Source organism: Denticeps clupeoides, chromosome 3, assembly GCF_900700375.1.
Source record: "Denticeps clupeoides chromosome 3, fDenClu1.1, whole genome shotgun sequence".
NCBI lineage: Eukaryota > Metazoa > Chordata > Actinopteri > Clupeiformes > Denticipitidae > Denticeps > Denticeps clupeoides.
The window spans coordinates 4277824-4292558 of NC_041709.1; the positions used below are offsets into that span (position 1 = coordinate 4277824).

The 14735-nt window shown below is 41.8% G+C and overlaps 1 protein-coding gene across 4 annotated transcripts in view; it reads left to right on the forward strand.

Annotated features, from left to right (window-relative positions):
* The window catches only part of astn2 (astrotactin 2), a 260288-nt gene that overhangs the window by 126550 nt on the left and 119003 nt on the right, over positions 1 to 14735 (forward strand). For 3 of the 4 annotated variants that reach the window (XM_028971803.1, XM_028971806.1, XM_028971807.1), the window contains exons 5-7: positions 1850 to 1951; positions 9269 to 9415; positions 11999 to 12166. In XM_028971803.1, the coding sequence (XP_028827636.1) occupies positions 1850 to 1951; positions 9269 to 9415; positions 11999 to 12166 (417 nt within the window). The remainder of the gene's footprint in view (positions 1 to 1849; positions 1952 to 9268; positions 9416 to 11998; positions 12167 to 14735) is intronic. The other variant, XM_028971805.1, reaches the window with a different exon arrangement.

Consider the following 14735-nt stretch of genomic DNA (forward strand, 5'->3'; position numbering starts at 1 on the left):
CAGTGTGGACTACATCCAGGGATTGCTTCATGAGAAGGTAGCAGTTTTCAGCCCTCTAAGTTCATTGAGGTTATATTACTTCAGAGACCATGCAGATTCTTCGATGCTAAGTAGCTGAAGAGATGAAGGAGATAGATTCAAAAAGTTCTAAATGATTGCTCAAGTAAATCCTCATTAACATAAGGGTAGTTCTCATCATGAGTATAAACTCTTTGCTGAAATGTTTTCTCTTAACAGTGTTATCATGTTGTTAATTCCTGAAAGTGCTGCTCCTGAGTGAAGTTGTTTCCTCTGTGGAACAGTCATTAACTCTTGTTAGTTGCACAATGGTGGCGAATAGGAAACAAGGATTATCCTTGTTGTCTTTTATCAAGGAAGAAAGGTATGCACATTTGGCTGAGGAAATAGCTTTTCAATATTCGATAAGACTTTTTTCCATGCTTGTCTTTCAAGATACACCACTTTTGTTCCAATCTGCGAGTGTTTTGCTTCAGGAGACATTATGGTTGTTATACCATGTAGCCCTTTTTCTAATATGAACGCACCTTTTTTATCGGGGCAACTGAGTGATTATTGGCCCTTACATTTTTACTCCACTTGGTATTTTATTAACTCTGACCTCAAGCTGTGATTGGGTTTGATCATTATTAGAAGTGCGTATATCTCATCATGTGATCGCTTCAAAAGTAATTGAAATTTTCCTTGATTTACTGGGTGCAGTATCTTCTACTTGCATGGCAGCACACCGGTGCTCATGGCGGTGTGGTATTACTTAAGAATATTATAATCAGCCAGTGAATTTAATTAGTCTAAATGAAGTACAGCTTAGTGTTTTATAGTGTTGGTTTGGAGACAGATGTGCAGTTTCAATGAATTGAGTCATTGGGCACTCTGTGGCATTAAGCGTAGTGCTATGCAGTAAGAGTGGGACATGTTCACTGGTGTAAGGCCAAAGCATAAAATCCTCATTAAAAATCGGGCTCTGGGTTAATGAAATAATCACTCACCAGTAAATTTGTAGTTAGTCTCTCTTATTCAAGATACAGACAATTGTTTGCAAAAATCCTGAGGACGCTTTACTTGGTGCCAGTTCAAAAATTGTACCCATTGTGTCATGTTTGTGAAGGTTCAGGCATGACCATAACATTTACTTTTAAAAGCTTCATTTTGTGTTTTTGGAATTACAATCACTTGCAACACAGTCCGTTCTTTGACTCATACTTTGTCCGTGACCTGTAGCAGCTAATGTAACTCAACACTCAATAAAACGGATAATTGGTGATGTATGTGTGGAAACTGCGGGTTGTTGTCCTGCTCTGCTGGTTGGCAGAGTTGAACACTGCTAATGAAATCCTTTTGCTCTGGTGTTCACTGTAGGTCAGAGGTTGTTCAGTCACTTAAAAAAAAAAAAAAACATTTAGCTTGCATGAAATTCTGTTTTAATTTTTACTATAAATTATTTACAAGAAATTGTTCTTTCACATTTTTTTTACTGCGCATGTTAAACAGTGCTTCTCAGCCTTTTTCTGCTTCAGTACATTATTTTTAACCATTTTTTTTTTTTACCTGTCACTTTTTTTTCAGTTCCAGCTGCTTGCAGCCTATTGGGCTAAAACATGAGAAAATTACGTATTCATTTCAAGCGTGCATAGCCCTGAAATACAATATATTATAATACAGAACCTTAAGATCTCAACAGCCGTACAAAGTGATGTGTGCCACATTTGCACGAATAATGCTGAATAATGCTGAATAATGCTGGTAAAATAAGCATGTCCTAAATGATTTAAGGTTGTTGAAGATTTGTTCACAGCCTTCCTGTGTTCTTTGCTCTCCCACCTCTATAAAGCAGGCAGTGTGTTCGGCCGCCAGGGAGACTCAGGCTCGGAGGCTGAGGACGAGATGCAGATGAAGTTTTACACAGAGCACAGAGGCCGGAGGCGCAGTAAAGGTAGGCTATCGTGCCAACCAGACTTCTCCCTTTTTCTTCATCTATTAGTTTTCTTCATTCCACCGCTGCAGTAATTTGAAACCAATCTCGGATTATGAAGATGTAAAAAGCAGCACACTCTGTGCACCTTTCGGGCATCTGCATTCGCTGACCTAATTTAGTGCTTTTCTCCTGTCCCCGAGCAGCGATCAACATTTCTTCAAATCTCTATCCCTCTGTGGATTATACTGAGCTGTTATAGTCTTAAGGAGTCACCTATACTTTTTTGTCTTTAAGCGAGCTACAGATATTCACAGTTCCTCTTGTTGTTGGGGAATGCAGTGCTTGCCATGGCCAGGTGATTTCTGCATAATTCCTGATGTTTTTGTCCAGAATCTGTAGTCTGTTTTTGTAATGATGCCATTACAAATGTTGCAAGGTTGCCAAAGAACTTCCACAAAGTTACCACACCAGTACTGTGCTTGACCATGGGGATGGTGCAATTACTAATTCTCCTAGGTCTGTGCGTTTGAACAACATGTCTTATATATCCACAGAATTGTTGACCAGAAGCCTTCACCTCTCATGCTTTTCAAAGACTTACACAAGCTTATGTATTAATGTCAGAAGTGGAGTGCACATTGGTTGGCGTACATGGAGGCCACCCTTAAACAGAGACTGCTGGAGTGTCTGCCTTGAGATGGTGGTGATCCCTGAGCCATTTTTTGGCCTCTTTTAGATCAATCATATTTGTTTCCTGGCCTTTTAGTTTTGCAGTTTCTCACAGTTTTGTACCCACTGCACCCAGTGCCGCTGGCACTGAAAAGATTTTGAAATGTCTCCAGCCCTAGTTTTGGAGAGCTTAGTTCAGGAGAGCTCGGGCGTGATAAAAGCCCTCCAGGATTTGGGTGAAAAACACCAGCTCTAGAACATATAACAAATGGCAATATTATGTTATATGTTCTAAATTGAAGCATCAGCTTCATTTTATATGACAATTTTTTTATTAATGCAATTTCCAGCCAAATAACTAAAATCCATTATAAAACAACACTTTTTAAGGACATAGAAAATTTGTGGCTAAATTGCGTACATTATTGGTTTATTTATGCCAAGGGAAAACTTTAATGTATTTCATATTTGTATGCAATTCAGATTTTAGTGCTTGCTAAGGCATAAAACAGTCCAGACCAGTGTGGCTGAACACATATGTGGAAGTTGGTCACTGGTGACTGATTCACCACAGGCTGAACTCCAACCATAAGAGGAAAAAAAGAAGAAGAAGAAAGAAAGGTAATAAACTGCAACAAGGAAGAATGCTGGTTTGATGTCTCTCTCAACTACTGACAGGTGAGATATTCTCACAAGCTTGGAGGGAAGACACGGTTTTGTTTAAAGATCTTAAAGGGATGATGCTCGACAGCTGCTGGAAACCCGGTTTTCTGTGGTAAACATACAGCCGACATCAGCCCTCTATCTGGAGGCAGTCGCTTGTTTTTTTTGAAAATGGCAGACTTTAAGATATAATCTGCCGAGTGCAGTTACTTGCCTTGAGCTTAGGACCCCTACAGTACAAAAAAAGTGTAATAATAACTGGTAGCGTATTATTGGGAATAAAAAAATGCATCTCACGTGTAGATGAATTGAGGGAGTGAAGAAACATAATGTGTCAAAGTGTGGCAGCAATGGCGCAGGATCAGAAGATGGAAAATGTTACAGAATGAGAACACACACTCCGCAGGGCCAAAGCATTTTTACGTTTAATTCAGTTTGCATGTAGAAGTAAGGGAAAGACCAACCTGTTTGGACTTCATTTGATGTACACTGTCTCGGTGATGAATGACAATAAAAAGTCTTTATGAACTACAACCTCATTCTCCGGAACTTTTATCCATATTAAAGTTAAAAGTTTACATACATGTATCCCACTTCTAGCATAAAGTATATAGATATTCATTATTTTTATATACTCCTACTCCATGTAAATATGCCTATGTTGTGAGCTATTTGTTTCTTGCTTTACTGCAGCGGGAGACTCGCCGTGACTCGTCATTCTGTACACTGAATTGCATATCTTGTCTTGCTGGTTTGACATGGTGAGGAAGGAGATCAGGCACAATTGCTGGACAAGGCGAGGAAGAAGGACGCATACACACAACGTCAGGAAACGGGTTTAATACATGAAGAACAGGACAGGGGAAACATAAAAGTAACAATGACTTCACGGCGAACAGACGGGAAGTGGGCAGCTTTATACAGTCATACACAGGTGAAAACAATCAGGAAACAAACAGGACGAACATCCAAATTCCGGACCTGGAGTAGCCCCTGCCAGAACGGGTCCTGACACTGAGATAAAGTTTATGTTGACATTTTGACTTTGAAGTTGGACTGTCATCTTCAGGTCCTCTTCTGGAATGCACAGTTCACATAAAGGAAAGAAATAAAAACCTAGTAGTGATGGGTAACATTTGCAGTTTGACATTGCGGAAAATAAGGTTGATTATTTTGATCTATCTGCATTTTTCAAGGTGATCTTTTTAAATTATGATATTAATTTGAAAACATGGGCTGTCATGGTAGGTACATTGGACAAAAGTCCAATTTAGCTCTCATAAGTATGTTATTATCACAAATGTTGCAATTTGTGAAAGTTTTCTTTCTTTCATATTAAATCCATGGCCTCAGCAAAGTCTCGAACCAAGAGATTAACATTTAATAATATTGTCCTCTTTCATATTTTTATTGGAACCATTTTTTTAGCAAAGTGCAGTTTCATTTGAACGAAATGTTAAATGAACATGTGAATGTGAATTGCCCTACCTGTGGATTTAACGCATGTCTTAATATGCACTAATGTGATGACGATGAAGATCCTTCATGATCTAATCCTTTATTAAATCTGGTTCATTATGTTCATTTTGTAGCTCACTTGTCACTAAGCACCAGGTATCAAAGAGCTTTACGATTTATTTAGGTAAATCCCAGGATTGCTCTGAATCTAATCCCATTCAGTGATTATTCTTCATGATGGGCTGATGTACTATTACCTTCTTGTCTAATAGAAATGTGCTGCCTAAAAAAACTGTTTAGTATTATCTGTTTTATTTTTAATGAGACCTCAAGAGGGTTTAATATATATTTATACACACACACACATCCTGGCCCCTTTATGTCTATCATTAGTGGCAACTTTTATTCTGGGCTTCCTGTCTCTCTGTCTCTTTTCGCTCCTCTAAATTGAGAGTTTGTTATCGCTCCCGTCCCCTGCGCATTGATGTGTGACTGCCCTTAAGATGATAAAACCTTGTTCGAGTGTGCTCGTTTCAGACATTGCCAAAAATACAGGTGTGGGGCGAGTCTAGGAAGAAATGTGCGAGCAGAAAAAGGAAAATGTCAGGCGCTTTGCTCAGAAAGCGCATTATATGTGTGCTTTTGAAAGGCCAGATACAGTAACTCACCCTGCTGTTTAAAGAGCTGGCTCCAAACGTATGGCTTTTTTGTCTTTAAAGGCCACATTTTAATGTAATGGATGGCGTACTTTTGGTGTGGCATGCCATCTTTACTTCCATTTTTTTTTATTTAACCCCCCTCCCCCCAACGATAACTTTTAGCATTTCTTCTGAAGCTATTCTGTAAAGACGTAACCTTTGGCGCTATTGTGCATGTGTGAAAGCTCCTATCTGCTGGGTAAATTGTGCAGAATGAGAGTGAGCTTCCTACCAGGAGAAATGGAAACACTGGCGGCCCCGGTCGCTTCACCTCATCTTGATCTGTGATATGCAAGGATGAAATCTTATTTCCCGGGTCGCCTTGGCGATCCGTCGAATGTATGAAACATTTTCATGCGGGAGCACTCGTCAGGCCCAGGAAGTCGCGGCAGCGGCAGCGCCAGCGCCAGCCTTGTCTCCAGGACACAGCACAGTTTGTTTTCCCAGAGGATGGCCACTGAGCATTAGATTACTTAGAGAGGACAAATACACCAGGGTGTAGGGGCCAGATATGCGTTTTTTTTTTTTTTTTTTTCTCGGGGAGCGATAATGCACTGGAGTTTTCCGCTGCCCCTCAGGAGGCGTGGACAGGCTCGTCAGGGAGTGGCATGGCATTCGCTGCCCCCCCCCAGTTATGCTATGGGTCCCGGCTCTGAAAGGGCATAGCTGAGATTCTTCAGCTGGTTACCCTGAGCACAGAAGTGTGAAGGACACGGACTCCTTATCTCCATCAAGGACTGGTGGAGCCAGCACACTCCTGAGAGAGAGGGACAGAGGGATTGTGTGTGTGTGTGTGTGTGCGTATGATAGAGAGTGTGCACGTGCACAGGAATATGTTCATTAACACTCCTGTGCTCCGGCGTTTTCGTGTTGCTGCATTTGTTGCTGCACTTTATGGGCTTTTTCAATAATTGAGGTCCCACTTAAGGGCCTAATTATTTAGGAGAGGGTGAGAGGAGCAAGGATGGGATTAGCAGCTGAAAGCCATGGTCTCAAGACCGTCAGCGCCATCCCTGTATTTTCCTTAAACACAGTCTGTCATATGATGGGTGAGGCCACAGGTAGCTAAAGTATTATAATAGTCCATATACCCCACACTGATTTACAACTAAGATGTTCACAGTTGGTCATTTTCCTCCTTCTGTGCTTAATAATGTGGCCTATATTGGTCACTGCTGTAAACATTTGCACCGTGGAGGAAAGTCGTGTCTATGATGATTGGTAGTGGAGGTCGATGTAATAGCTCCATCCTTATCTTACACATCACAATTACAGGATTAGGATTCAACCCTGAATATAACGCAGTTGGTCCCAAACAAACATTCTGATTGGCTAAGAGGACTCCTCGAAGTGAATATACCTCACAATAATTTCATATAGTGGCAGTAGCATAGTGGTCAAGACAATTGCCTGTTAACCTGAAGACCTCAGAATCACAGGGACAAACCCCACTTGCTACCATTATGCCCCTGAGCAAGCACTGTCCCTGTTACTACTGGTTGTAAGTCACTCTGTATGAGTGTTTGATAAATGCATTACAAATATCATTCCATCACATTAGAATGGAGTTTCAAAGTCATCTGTAGAATTGTGTTGATTAGCTAGAATAGTGTATAATAATGCACCACTGACTTTAGATGTGGTCGATGTTGGTCGGAAGCACAATGTCACAACACTACTTTAAAATAGCAACATGGCAGCAGTGTGCCCCTGACATGCTTCTTTTAAATTGAGCCCTATATGTTGAGATGTCGAAATATTGCATGAGATTCAAATGAGTTCTGACCTAGCTGCTGTGTGTCAGATGTGTACAGAATTTGAGTTTGGAAGTGTCAGACTGCATGTGACTTTGGCAGAAGAAAATACAATTTTTGCCACATTTGCTGGCACTGTGAATGTATTTGTATCCTGTATTTTTTCCTTTTGGCCTCATTTCTTCGCATTTGTTGCTCTCCACAATAGTTTACCACCCACACACACTCCCTCTCTCTCACACACACAAAAAAGTATTTTTTTTCAGCTGTTTGTATCACGTTTTGCTGCTATATATCCGTGTCACCTCTTCACAATATGCACATGTTTTCAGCTTTCCACAGTCCCCATGAAGGGGAGAACAGATTATTTGAGTGTTTCAATGGATCCTATCTCCCAGAGAAAAGCATGGAACTGCCTGAATGGGAAGCTGCTGCTGACCTTCAGTGGTGACTGGGTTTATAGCCTTGTCGTATCCAAAAAGGCCACCAACCCCCTGCTGTTAAAATTCAATCCACTCATGCTCCATTTAAGAGTGACTTCTAGGTCTCACCCATCTAACTGGACACAATTATAATACTCCATTAAGACTACTCTCTTCCTTCCTGGAATGTCTACTGGCATTGCCAACCTTACCCAAGTGGTCATCCCAGTCTAGGCTGTTCTCATAACTGGTTCTCAGATGGTGTAATACATGATGTAATCTTCAAGAAAATCCAGCACTTGAAATTGAGCTGCATTGTCTGTCTAATTGTCAAATTGTCAAATTGTTATGCATTCAGTGAATATACATTAAGAACTCAGTGAATTATGAAATTTATCAAGACTTGCACACCAAGACTTAAAGGACATGGAGCTTTTTTTCACTGACAGGATTACCATGCAATTCGAACACACAGTGCATTTGTGTGAGAATGGGAGCAGCATTGTAAAATCTCCTACTGACCCAGTACAATTACCATTAATCCTCTGGTGCTGGTCCAGTGGGATTGACAGGTTGTGATTGTACAGTAATCTATAAAGGAACTGATTTCTACATAATCTGAACAGTCATACAGCATCCTGTTAATGTGAATAATCCATTTTAAAGCATCATTTTGTGGACCATGGTATGTTCTATCTCTTAATCCATGTATACATGTCTCATGGAAGGTACGTGCTCCCCATACCCTTTCATTCAGTTAGTTGGGAATACACAATACATGGTACCTAACAAGTGTGAACGATTACGTGGGAATGTAAATGTGTCATTTTTCCTCAATGGCAGGTATACTGTAAATATAGGCTATCTTAGGTGATTCAAGATAAGTAACTTTACACACTCACACACACACACACAGGGTTATGTTCTTTCTCTTTAACCTTCACCTAGTCCTAACCACACATAATTGATCAACAGTTTGTTTAGAACTATCACCGTAATGCTTTGAAGTCCCATGACAATTTTAAGAGAACTGATCCACAGAAACAAAAAATAAGAAAATAATAAATAAATAAAAGAAAGTGACAGATGATGACATTAATCACGTGTACAGATGTGCTGGGAGAGGGACCCAGGATGATTTCTGCTCATATTTTATCTTGCAGATTAATTGTCCCAGTAAGCCTACATGAATCAGACAAGCAGAGTCTCTGAATCTCACCACTCTGTCCAATTTACTGTCAGATATTGAACCTCTCTGCAGGACATACTGTATTGGACTTACCTCGATTTGCCTTATGTGGACACAAAGTGGGAATTGAGGTTGGGAATAGTTGCTATAATTCAGAGTGACATTTCCAATTAAAGGATGACCTCTCAGTGATATCAGGTCACCATAAATTGCTAACCTGCACTCGCCATCTGAGTGCCATTTAGAATAGTTTTGGGTGCCCATAAGCATGCTGCTAATGCAGGACTAAATTACAGACCTCTGACACCGAAACAAGCAGCTTTTTAGCCAAGCATGTGTTCCCCCGACTGAATGGTAGAAATACAGCAGGCACTCTTGGCTCTGAATCCAGCCAGAAGACTCCATCAAAGCGATCCGTCGGCTGCAGGGGTGCTTGGTCGTCCTCCGCCTCATTCTGACAATGTTCACTGTCTGCTCCGCAGGTTGTCCGCACAGCCCAGTGAACAAGGCCACGCTAACATTAATCACCATCAGCACGTGCGTCCTGGCCGTGGTGTACAGCACACAGATCTCCTGCCCCCTGTCTGTCAAGGTCACCCTGCACGTCCCCGAGCACTTTGTCGCAGACGGTGAGTCCGAGCGCTCTTATATCGAACTCTGTCAACTCCGCAATGACCTTTTGCTCTCTACTGTTGTTTCACAACAGTTCCAGACTTTATTTTATAGAAAGGGTTGGGTCTGGATTGTTTGCTTCAGAATGCAGCAGATGTTTTTTTGTGTGTGACTGTATGAATAAAATAAAGTGTTGGAATTTTTTGAAGAACTTCTTGCATTTTTCAGCATCTAAGATGCCACCTGAAAATATGTGGAGAGGCTTGAGGCACCATAATGATGTTCTTTCAGAGGAAAAAATACAATACGTGGACCGTTAAAATGGGGGTCTGACTCACTGTATTCACAGTGTATTTTTACAGGTCAAACATTTATTTTCTTATGGGGAAAAATATAGAGCATATATGTGTGTGTGTGTGTTGCATAATGTACAATGTTCTGATGAGGTCGCAGGGACCGTGGTGAAGGACTGTAGATCAGTGCACCAGTGCAGATATGGAGAACTATGAGCATATCAGCAGTCTGTGATGCTATGTAACCAACCATAATATCAGATATCCAATATAATATGCATACCTTTTTTTTATTTATATTTTTGAGTGTGAGAGCCACATGAGAAATAAAAATAATCAGCCTTGTATGCCTCAAGATGACATAGGCTTGATTATTCTAGCAACTAAAAAAAAAAAAATCAGTCCAGTTGAGTTGTAGCTGGGTGTTTATCTATATTTAATTTAAAGAGTGGTGCCAGGAACTACAGCACTAAGCTACTTTTTGGTGGTACAGGATCAAATTAGGGTGAAGGTCATCTAGTTTTATGCTAAAGCCATGTCTGCAGAAACCTTGCTTCTCTTTGAATACAGTCATTCAACCAGAGCTACTCAGCAAGCAACAAATCGTTTCAGAAGTTTAGGCTGAATGGAGGCAATGTGAAGCTCAGCAGGCCTTGTGTCTTACTGTGAGCAGGAATGGACTGAAACCGAGACTTTGCTGCAATTTCATCCCGATGCCTGTGCCTGCCTCGGGCTGCTGAAACCAGTGGAGCCTGGCGCCGGCCTGATAGAGCGAGCTCCTGCCCAGACTTGCTGCACCACGGGGCCATGGGAGAGCGAGATGATTATGAGTAGCAGAGAAATTTAATTAAAACCCCCCTCGCCGCCCCCCTTATCAATGCTTCAGTCGACACATCAGCAGAACGGGCATGCAGGCCTCACTCAGAACCATCTCGAGGGGTGAGAGAGACATGCCTAAAGAAGCAGAGAGAGGGAGAGAGAGAGAGATTAATTTACTATGGCTAATTTTAAAAGGTGATACTTCAGCAAAATGCCTTCCTGGTCTCACCTCTTCACTCTCTTCCCGCAGGCAGACTTTGCGGGCATTTGCATAGGCGATAACATGCAGGGATTTTAATGCCGCAAGCTGTTGGTGGAATTAAATCGCGAAGGTCCGCGAGCCAAATACTCCCCAATCAGCTGCTGCTCAGAGACGAGTCGTAGCCAATCAGCCGTGGCGGTATCTACCCCTTGCGTTTTAAAATCCCAACCACCAAATACAAGTGTAGCACATGAGAGGCTCTGAAGTTCTTACAAGGCCAAAGCAGCCTGGAAGACAAAAAAAACTAAAGCTTTACAAATAGTGAGGTGGCTGCTCCACCTCATGCTCATGGAGTAACAAATGATGCAAACCTGCCTGCGCTGCTATGCAACGGAGGAGGAAACACAGTCTTCTCCCCTTCTTCCCATTAGAGCAAAATAATCAATAGTGTGAAAGAGGAGCAATCCGTTCAGCCATCGGAGGCATTCATGCAGCTTAGCAACGTTCAGATGACTTGCGCAGCGGACTGTCGTATAGGCCGCTGGGCAGTGGCTGGTGCTACCTAGGCGCCGATCATAACGATGAGGTCCGTAGGGAGATATAAGGAGATGTAGGTATGCCGCCATGGTAGCATGTCCTTGGCATTTGGTAATGAGGTATGATGGTGTGCGGATGCCACCCTCTGGCATGCGGACCTACTGGTGTGCTAATCGTCCCCGAGGAGTGACAGAGTGGAGTGGCTGAAGGCAATTGGGGATACTAGAAGCAATTACTGCAGTTTTTTCTGCATTTTATACACGCACTGATGCTGAAATGGTGTTCATCCATCATTAAAATAACCTTTGAAAGATGCTTTTGTCAAATATGTACATTTGGCTCAGAGTAAGCGACTGATCTAGGGAATTAGTAAAGTACGGTAAAGAGGACCCCCCTTTTCAATATTAATTAAAACCCTTTCATATTTTGTGGTCCTGGAGGGCAGCAGTCATGCACAGATTAGATCTTTACATGTTCATTTAACTCTAGAACTGAGTGATAATGACTACAGAAGTTGAATCAGGTGGGCTAAATGAAGGACAAGTGTTCTCCAGGACCAGGGTTGGTGACCCCTGGTCTAGACCCTGAATGTAAAAATGAACTTACTATTGCATGACAAACAGCATTCAAGTGACTGGTCGATCATGATTTTAAATCGTTTTCCAAATGTGTTTGAAAGGTGAGGTCAGATTTCGTCTGGTGATTGGCTACTGATCATTTGGAGGTTGTCCCTCTGGATTTAAACCTAGGAAGCAGTTTTGTGGTGAGCATGGGCAGTTTCCTGGATGTGTCCAACTGGCTGAACCCCGCCAAGCTCACCCTGTACTACCAGACCAACACCTCATCCCAGTGGGTCAGAGATTACTGCGGCCAGCGGACCACCGAGCCCTGCGAACAGCTCTGTGACCAGGAGACAGGCAAGTAGTTTTTTTTTTTATTATTATTTATCACACGCTTTTCATTTGTTATTGTTCTGTTCTGGTCTACTTTGTTCTCTTTTTGATAAATCTGTCCTACTTTGTTGTGTTGATTTGTTATTTTATTCAGTTCATTTTGGTGAGTTCCATTATGTGTTCTTTGAATGTCCTGTTCTGTTTTAATTGAATTCTTTGTTTCAGACCACAATTGAATTTTTGAGAACACAATTGAATATTTATACACACCGACATATAAAGAGCCTGACGATTAAAAAAAAAACGCAGCCATTAAAGCACGAGCCTCAACACACCACAACACGGTGACGATATGTGTTGTACGGGCTGCTGTGTACAGGTAACCAAAAGGATCATGGTGAAAAAGCGCATTGACATGCGGCTGACCTTCTCTGGTAATCTGTGGCTCAAGGTCTCATTCAGTGGCTGCCGGCTGTTCGGCGTGGAGCAGATAAGGCCTTCGCCGCGCCACGGTGCAGGTGGAGTGTAACCAGCAGTGGTGCGCTCCGAGCGCCGAGTACAGCTGAGCCGCTGACATTTGCACTTATTGTGCGCATCTCATCTCTCTCTCGCTCTCTCCTTCCCACCTCCCTCTCTTCCGCTGTATGGAGGAGGCTTGCGGCTGGGAGCTCAGCCTTTAAGCTCTTGATTTTTCTCCCTCCCGAACTTGCTGGGGTGATTTCCCCGCGTGCTCACCTAACGCGCTGCAGCGTGTGAAGGATGGCGGCTGATGTGTTAACCCGCTAAGTAAACAGCAGAGGTGAGATTCATAAAACCGGCGAAGGTGAAGCAGTGAGGTGTAGGGTGGCACTTAGAGAAATCTGCAGAGTTTGCAGGAAAAGCGTTTAACTGGTAAGGCGTATACATGTCGGACTGTGTTTGAGCTGGGTTGAGGTGCTGTTATTAACGTAAGCGAGGAATGCCAGAGGCTGAGAGATCGATATGAGATCATAAGCAGATGCAGGTGTCTCATGGTGAGAGGCTCTCCAGCAGAGTACCAGCATGGGATTTCAGGGCCTTGAGGACAAAACCGAATACACAACATTTCAATAATAAAATGGTGAAATGTAGACGGATTTGGCCAGTTTCTGCAGAAAGATGTTTTTTTTTTTTTCACTCAGATTTTCACTGTATTGTTTAAACCACAATTTTGCATATAATGTAGCACACATACTTTACATCACAACTTTTTTGCACAAGATTTTGCAAGCATGACAGTTTTCCAATGGCTGATTTATTTATTTTTTTATATTCATGGATTCAGTTAGCATCACTGTGACTACTGTAGTCAAATGCAAGAACGTCAAAGTTTGAGTGGCTACTACATTCTGCATGCTAAGTCCTGTATGCTTGGTATTGAATCTTTACTGATGGAAATGTTCATATAAACCATTTTATCCTATGGCCCCACTTAACCTATTCCCTCCTTCCAGATGGATTTCAAGTATATGTGACAATCAGTGGCAAGAACACATTTGGCCAACCATGCACCATGGAAAGCATTTAACAAATGTCAGATTTACATTTATGGCATTTATCAGACACCCTTATCCAGAGCCACTAACAATCAGTAGTTACAGGGACAGTCCCCCGGGAGACACTCAGGGTTAAGAGTCTCAGGGACACGATAGCAGTAAGTGGGGTTTGAAAGGGTGAATACCTGGTGAAGATCTAAAGTATGGAAATGAAGCAGTACTCTTTAATTAAGGAAAAACAGGAAGTTGAGGAAACAGCTCTGGAAGGATAAATCTTGGCTTGTTTATGTTGTCAGCAATCACTTTTCAACATCAATTATCCAATTTCGCTCCTCAGTAGAAAATAAAAAGGACTTGCCGGAGAGGACTGTAAACTGTGGCATGCTGCTGCTGCAGCGCTTCGGAATGCAGTTCCAGGCTGTATCCCAGGGCAATGTAGTTACCCTGGCATGTTCTGTTAAATAGGGGTCCATTAAAATTGATTACACACAGTGTAGTGCTGTGTGCTATGTGCAGTATATCACCGGGCATGAGGGCATTTTAAACTAAATAAATAATGCACTATGCTGGATTTTTTCCTAAATTGTTGACTGCTATGTCATCCGTGCACATGACTTGGGACAGGGAGATTTGCATGGTATCATTTCTTAATATATGCAATGCAGTGTTTAATTTATTAGCAAATGTGATAGAGAAGACAGGATTTAAAAACCATATAATTCTGTTTCTGCTACATTATAGTAGAATAAATGTTTACATTCTGTAAAAATTAATACTGTGTGTAGTTGTGGTGCCTGGCATGCATGTTCTCCAACCTAGCCTAATTTGGCAAGTTGGGGACTGTGGGACAAGGTCTAAGCCTCATAGATGGTGAGGCCAAGTTCATAGTGTGTAATGATTGCTTGGCCCGACCCCAGGCATTACTTATGGATTATGGATTAGAGGCTTTAAAGAATGAATGGATAACCCACACATACACGTCAGAATATTTTTTATTTTTATTTTTATAATCTTTTTAGGCTGTATTTCATTTTAGGGAGATATTTCTTATCTATCTATTTGGTTGGAGCTTGGTGGTC